The 7,290-nt window shown below is 70.9% G+C and overlaps 2 protein-coding genes across 2 annotated transcripts in view; both read left to right on the top strand.

Moving 5' to 3' along the window:
* Nucleotides 1-2,133, top strand: part of CHLNCDRAFT_141375 (hypothetical protein) — a gene marked incomplete at both ends in the record, with an annotated part of 3,087 nt that extends 954 nt beyond the window's left edge. The window contains 5 exons of the mRNA XM_005843193.1: nt 35-102; nt 314-387; nt 625-752; nt 985-1,768; nt 1,964-2,133. Of these exons, the coding sequence (XP_005843255.1) occupies nt 35-102; nt 314-387; nt 625-752; nt 985-1,768; nt 1,964-2,133 (1,224 nt within the window). The remainder of the gene's footprint in view (nt 1-34; nt 103-313; nt 388-624; nt 753-984; nt 1,769-1,963) is intronic.
* Nucleotides 2,134-3,738: 1,605 nt separating this feature from the next.
* On the top strand, nt 3,739-5,924 carry CHLNCDRAFT_28334 (hypothetical protein; the record flags this gene model as incomplete). Its single annotated transcript, XM_005843194.1, has 7 exons — nt 3,739-3,943; nt 4,168-4,274; nt 4,311-4,402; nt 4,595-4,719; nt 4,925-5,045; nt 5,284-5,359; nt 5,562-5,924. Coding segments are annotated over 7 exons (1,089 nt in total), but the record flags the coding sequence as incomplete, so codon positions are not given.
* Nucleotides 5,925-7,290: the final 1,366 nt, after the last annotated feature.

Raw genomic sequence — 7,290 nt, forward strand, 5'->3', positions numbered from 1 at the left:
CAGCGTGGAGTGGTTCACCCAGAACGCCTGGCAGAACACCTACCTCAAGCCCTTTGTGGAGCACCGCGAGCGCTCCGCTGAGCTGGAGGCGGCCGCCGCCATGTGCGCGCTCGCCCGCCGCCGCCGCCGCCGCCGCCGCCGCCGCCGCCAGGCCGCCTTTCTTCAGGGGCGGCCCTGTGTTCCTGCCTCGTGCCGCGCCCTGCATGGCCGCATGTCGGGCTGCATGGCGTGCCGGCACGCGCACACACGCGCACACACACACCATGCCCACACACACACACATGCCCGTGCCTCCTGCGCCCCCTGGCTGCAGGTATGACGCCGAGATGCGCAGCCTCATCCAGCAGCGCAGCGCCTGGCAGCGCTTTGAGGCGGCCAAGGGATCGGGTGCGGGGCCGGGGCGGTGCGGGGCAGCAGTGTTGGTTGTGGGCCGCTGCCGGCCTGCCTGCCTGCTTCGCAGCCTGCCGGCCGGCCGGCCATCCAGCCACGCGTTTCTGCCGCTCCTGCCGCCGCCACTGGCGCCATCGCGCTCTCTGCTGGCCGTCCTGGCCGCTCCCCGGCCTCCCTGCGCCGCGCACACACCCACGCAGCAACCTCACGCAGCAGCCTCGCCCGTGCCTGCAGACATTGCCATCCCGGGCCTCATGCCTGGCCAGATCGCGTCGCCGGTGCGCCTGGGCCGCGCCCGCCAGGGCATCTTCTCCCCGCTGCTGCCCGAGCTGGCGGGGCTGGATGCGGAGCGCATCGTGCAGGTGCGGTACTGCCTGGTACCGTGTACGATACTGCATGTACCGCCGCGCGGGCGTGCCGCCTGCCCCGCGCCTGTGCCGCGCCGCCGGGCGCGCTGCAGCCCTGCTGCGCTGGGTAGAGGCGCCACGGGCCTGCCGCGCTGCCTGCGGCGGCCAGCACCACGCTCACCACACTCACCACACACAGCACCACACTCACCCGCCTCCGTCCCGCCTCCCTCCCGCCTCCCCGCAGCTCTCCGCGGGCCGGCTGATGAGCGCCGCCGTGACGGCCGGCGGCGAGGTGTGGACGTTTGGCGGCGGCCAGGGCGGCGCCGGGGCGGCGGCCGGCGGCGCCGGCCTGTCGTCGGGGCCGCGCCCGGTGGACGGCGTTCTTGCTCAAGTGATCCGCGACAACGGCGGCGTGGTCAAGGTGGCAGCCGGCGGCGCCTTTTGCGTGGCCCTGACCCGCTCGGGGCGCGTGGTGCTGTGGGGCGCGCCCGGCAGCGGAGAGTCGGCGGCGAGCGCGGCCGCGGCCGCGGCCGCGGCAACCGCAGCCGCAGCCGCCGCGCTGCCGCAGCGGCAGAATGGCCGGCGGCGGCGCCCCACCGCGCGGCCGGGGCCGGCAGCTCCACCGCAGCCGCAGCCACAGCCGCAGCTGCAGCAGCAGCAGCAGCCGGCGGCTGCGGTGGAGCAGGAGGAAGTCCCCAACTTGCGGCTGCGGCGGCAGGCGGGCCTGCTGGTGGCAGAGGTGGTGGACCTGCCAGCGATGCGTGACGTGGCGGCCGGCTTCTCCCACATCGCCATGACCGACGGCGCCAGCGTGTGGACCATCGGCCGCCACACCCCCGCCACCGGCGCCGGCGCGCCAGACCCGCTGTGGCTGCGCCCGCGCCGGGTCATGCACCGGCCCGACGACGGCGTGGCCAGCCTGGCGGCGGGCGCCTTCTCCACCGCCGCCGTCACAGGCGCGGGGGAGCTCTACCTGTGGGGCACGCTGCTGACAGAGGATGCATCTGCCGCGCTCCTTAAGAAGTCAGGTGGGGGCATGAGGAGGGCTGGGGGGAGGGCAGGGGAGATGGAGGAGCGCTGGGGGGAGGGCTGGGAGAGTGACGCATGCAGGAAGCTTTGGCAGGAGCGCGGCAGCCTTGGGAGGCGCATGCTTGCCCGGCCGCCAGCCCGCGTGCCCTGCCCTGCTCTCACCCGCCCGCCTGCCTGCGCCCGTGCGCCTGCAGAGGAGGAGGTTCTGGGCCACTGGGCATACAGCGGTACCGCTGACGTGGCGGCCACGCAGTGGAGCGGGTGGGAGGGGCTGGGCGGCGCCGAGCCGCGCCGCGTGCCGGGCCTGCACCAGGTGCAGCATGTGTCGCTGGGCACCCACCACGCGCTGGCCGTGGTTGCATGAGTCGGTTTATTGAATCGGTTGGATCGAGCGGCCCTGAGGCCTCTGGCTCTCAGGCATCGGTGGCCTGGCTGGCAGGCAGCGGCTGGCTGGCTGGCGTGGGGTGCCCATGCACCTCCTCCTGCCCCTGCCCTGTACTTTACCTCGGTCTGCCGCGCCGCCCGGCCCATGCCCGCGGCCTCAGCGTTTTTGCTGCCCCTCGTTTCATTCCTGCGCCGCCCCCAGGCGGGCAGGCATGCTGTACACTACACTACCCCAGTATGCTGCCTTCTCTTCCTCCTAATGAAACCCAACGTTCTCCTGTAAAGCTGGCGTTTGGAGGTAGTTACCACCAGCTGGGACAAGGGATCAGGGCATCGCATGGGGTGGGCTACGGCAGCTGCTTGCGCTGGCAGGCGAGCTGCTCCACAGGAGGCAGCCGTGCGTAGTGACAGATCTGCCTAAGGGAGGTGCTGGGAGGGGCGCTTCCTGCAGGCCGCTCGGGCCTGCATGAAATGATGGCAAGGGGTTTGGGCCAACACGTCGTGGGGGTGGCGGGTGGCCGGCGTGCCGCTCGCTGCCAGTGGCAAGAGGCTCACGTGATCGGTGCTGTCCCGAGGTCGCGAGCCCGAATGCGCTTGCCCAGCAGGATCAGCAGGGCTGTGCCCCGCACTGCGGCGCCCCAGCGGGAAGGTGGCATGTCTCACATGTGCCAGTCCTCGAGGATGGGGAGGGGGCATGGGGGATCCCCCGTGGGACTTTTGTATGCGCTTTCTGTGCCCGCTGCGCCGCCGGAAGGGTCACAGGCTCGCCGACAGGCTCGAAGCACAGCAGGCACAGCTGGCGGGAGGCCACCGATGAACAAGAAGGCCGGGCATGTCTCCAAACCGCCCCTGCTATTCTATTCTTGGTAACACGATCCCCTGCGCAGCTAGCCAGCCCCGTTTTGCCTGCCATGTCATGCTGATCGCCCGCCCTGAGCTTTGCCAGCAATGGAGCGCAGCGTGAAGCAGCTCAAGGGATCGTACCATGAGCGCCGGCGGGCGGCGGCGCTGGAAAAGCAGAAGACAGCCCGCAAGCAGGCCACAGACAGGGCCAGGAAGCTGGCGCTGGGCACGGCAGACGCGGAGGATAGCCAGGATGGCGAGCAGCAGGTGAACGGGAGGCTGGCGGGCGGTGCTGGGAAGCCGCCGCTCTTGACCGCCGCCAGCCGCCACCACCTTGCCACTCTGCTGAGCAGCCGTTGCTGCGAAGCCTGCCTGGCCTGCCTGCAGCTTCGAGATGACGAGGTGCTGGAAGACACCAGCGCCGCCGCCGCCTCCCCAGAGGTCGACATGCAGAGCGGCAGCAGCCGGCGGGCCAGCGGCGGCGGCGGCGGGCGGTCGCCTGGCGGCGGCGCCCGCCTGCGGCAGCACTATGCCGCCCAGCTGATGCAGCCCGAGTGGCTCGTGGACGTCCCGCCTGACCTAGCAACCGACTGGTGAGCCGGTTTGCTGCGTGGTTTGCTGCCTGTGGCCCTGCTGGCAAAGCGCCGCGATTGCACTCGGGCCTGCCGCATCGGCAGCAACCGCTCCCCTGCCTCTATCACCTCATCACTAACCCATCTCTACTACCGCCCACGCGTGCAGGTATGCGCTACCACGGCCCGAGGGGCAGCGCTGCCTGGTGATCGCGGCGCGGGGCGCCACTTCCGCCCGCCTCCGCAACGGCGCGCTGCTGGAGCGCTTTGCCTCGCTGCTGCCAGGGGGCGGCCCCGGGCAGCGCAGCGGCGAGGACAGCTTCAGCATCCTTGATTGCGTGTACCACGCGCCAAACCAGACCTATTATGTGTTAGGTACATAGTGTCCAGCTGGCGGCTGTCGCGCTTGCGGCTGGCTTGTTTCTTTCGATGCAGGCCGCGGCGGCTGGCCTGCTGCCGGGACAGCCAGCCCCGCCTGCCGCGGCGCTGTGCCTCTGCTGCTCGGGGCTCCTGTTGGCCCCCTCGGCCGAGCCAACCAACCAACCAAACCAACCAAACCAACCAACCCAACCAGGCTGGCTGCGCTGCGCTGCCTGCAGACCTGATGTGCTGGAAGGGGTACAGCCTGTACTGCTGCTCGGCAGAGTTCCGCCTGTTCTGGGTGCAGAGCAAGCTTGAGGAGAGCGGCGCCACGGCAGCGCACCCCGTCAGCCTCGCCACGCAGCAGCAGCAGCAGCAGCAGCAGCAGCAGCAGCAGACGCGGCGCTTCCTGCCGCTGCCGGCCTACCGGTGCACGCCCGGCGGGCTGCAGATGGCGCACAGCCAGCCCGTGAGGTGAGCCGGGCGCAGGCGGCTGGGGTGTGCAGGCCAGCGGTGGCCCTGCCTTGTGTGGGCATGATCTGTCTGCATCCCACGCCGGCCTTGTCCTGCCTTTCTGAGCCTGCCCTTCAAACCACCCACACCCAACGCACCCACCGCCGCCAACTGCCAGCACATCGCCGCCGCCCCGCCCCACCTTCCACGCAGCTTCTGCCGGGACGGGCTGCTGCTGCTGCACAAGGAGGCGCAGTACAGCCCGGGCGGTACGCCGCTGGCACTGCTGTGGAAGGACGCCGTCAGCAGCCGATACTTCATTGACACCGATGCGGCAGGTGGGTGGGGTTGTTTGGTGGGGTATCCGGGGCGCCCCGCTTGCTTGCCCGTGCGTGCGGCTGGAAACGGGGAGGCCCTGGGCTGCCGCCCACCCTTGGTGCCGCCGGGCTGCCGGCCGCCGTGGGGGGGGGGGGGGTCAGATGCCTTTTTTCAAGAAGAACGTTAACTTGGTAGTCTTTGTAACTTTGTAACCTTCGTCTGCAGGCGTGCCGCTGGCGCAGCAGCAGGTGGTGCTGGAGTTCCGCATGGACCGCACGGTGGCCACCCACGACGACACACCCGTGGTGCTGGGCCGCATGCCGGAGAGCTTCGTGCAGCAGCTGGGGTGAGGAGGGCCCGGGCCGCGCCGGGCGGCGCCAGTGCTGCGCCGTGCTGCGCCGTGCTGCGACGTTGTGCTGCCGTGGCGCAGGCGGCATGCGCCTTGGGGCTGCCGGCTGGATGCATGCGGCGAGGGCTGCGGCACTGTTGTGATCAAGTAGTGGGGCCGCGTATGCATGTGCATGTGTGTGCATGCTGCCTATGTGACTGTCCCTGCGCCGCACTCCTGCCGCTCCTTGCCGCAGCGACCGCCTGCGGCCCGGCAAGCTGATGAAGTTTGGGATCGGGCCCGGCGGCATCGCGTTCCAGGATGGGCAGCCGGTGAGGAGGGCCCTGCCTGGAACGCTGCAGCCATGCTGCCAGCTCAGCGCCTGGCCTGCCGCTTGGTGGGTCCCCCCACCACACCACACGCAGCACTCAACGTACATGCACACGCCCAGCCCACACCTGTCGGGCCACCTGCCACCCCGGCACCTCCGCTGCTATGCCAACCTGCCCTGTCCTAAACCCTAAACCCTTTCAGGTGGGGGCAGACCTGCACTTCACCGGCCCCGCCAACCAGCGCCGCGGCCGCGCTGACAGCATCAGCAAGATCCTGTTCCAGCACCTGGCCCGCACCCAGCCCATCACCCTGCAGCAGCTGCAAGCGGCGGCCGCGGCCAGCGAAGCAGCGGCAGCAGCAGCTGCAGCAGCAGCAGCGGCAGCGGCGGCAGCGGCAGGAGGAGGAGCAGGCGGCGGCGGCGGGGTGGGCGACAAGATGGGCAGCGGCGACAGCAGCAGCCTGCTGGGGGGCGGAGGGCGCAGCATGAGCTTGCCGTCGGAGGCGGCGGGCGGCAGCGTGGCGATGGAGGCCGGGGAGACGGATGGGATTGAGGTAGACAGCTGACAGGGGCGGCCGAGAGCGCTGTGGTCGGCTTGGCGGGGGTGGTCAGCACGCGGTTGCTTACCATGCGTGCATGCTGTCCCCGCTCATCCCAGCCGCACGCGAACCGTGCCGCCCCTCCATGCCTCCCATTTCCCAGGGCCGCGCCCGTAACAGCTGGCCCGCTGACGCTTTCTCGGCGCTGTTGGTGTGGAGCAAGGAGGTTACACAGCGGGGTTGCTCTTTCATTGTGCAAGGGGAGGTGGGAGGCTCAGACAAAGGGTTCAGACCCTGCACACGCGCGAGCGCCGCAACCTCGCGCCCGGCTGCGCAGGGCAGGGCGGCACACACGCCGCCCCATTAGGCACAGCCGCCGGTCGGTAGGCAAGCAGGATGGCCGCGGCAGCACAGGACCAAAAACAAGCAGACAGAACAGAGCTCCCCAAGGGCCCGGCAGGCAGCTATGGGGCGTCGGTGGCGCCGTGAGGGGTGCCGTGAGGGGTGCCCAGCCGCAGCCGAGGCTCATTCATAGGTGGGGCTGCTGCGGGGCCCCGACTGGCGGTCCAAGGGCGGCCCCCGCACGCCGCGCCCGCCGTACGGCCCCCGCCCGCCCCGCCCCCGCCCGCCGTCGTAGCCGCCACGACCGCCACGACCGCCGTCGTACGGACCCCGCCCGCCGCTGCGGCCGCCGCCGGGCGGCCCGTCGAAGCGGCCGCCGGTGTGGCGGTGCTGGTCGCGAGCCCTGTCGGGGCCGGGCCCGCCGCCGCCGCCGTAGCCGCCCGCTGGGGGGCCGCCCCAGCCGCCGCCGCCGCCAGCCGGCGGGCCGCGCCGCCCATCCTGCAGCCCAGATCAGGCAGGCAGGGCCCCTCAGCTGCCTGCCTGGAGCTCCCACCCATGCCCAGCTTCTCGCCAGCCCCCGCTGCCATCCAAACCAGGCACCCTGCCTCCAAAATGCACCCCAAAACAACCCGTTCCACCTCAGCCGTACCAGCGCAGTACCATGCTGTACCGCACCTCCTGGTACTTCTTCATGCACCCGATGAGGTAGGCGGTGACGCTGCGCATGCCGCGCGGGTCGTTGCCGCCGAACTCATCCAGCCCCCGCACCGCGTTCGCCTCCCCCATTTTCTGCGGCACAACACGCGCCAGGCAGCAGAGGGTGAGGCATGCGCGCGGGTGTGGGTGTTCAGGAAACCCAAGGAGGGACCGAAGCCACACACACAAAACAACCTGTCCAGTCCAAGGGCTGCCAGACGCCCACGGGGGCCGAGGCGGGACAGGGTCGGCTGGCAGGCTGGCAGGCTGGCGGCATGCCTGGCACCACCCACCACAGCTGCATCAGACCCACCCACCCACACACACACCACAGCTGCATCACGCATACACCCAC

This window comes from Chlorella variabilis (assembly GCF_000147415.1).
Source record: "Chlorella variabilis unplaced genomic scaffold CHLNCscaffold_33, whole genome shotgun sequence".
NCBI classification, from domain to species: domain Eukaryota; kingdom Viridiplantae; phylum Chlorophyta; class Trebouxiophyceae; order Chlorellales; family Chlorellaceae; genus Chlorella; species Chlorella variabilis.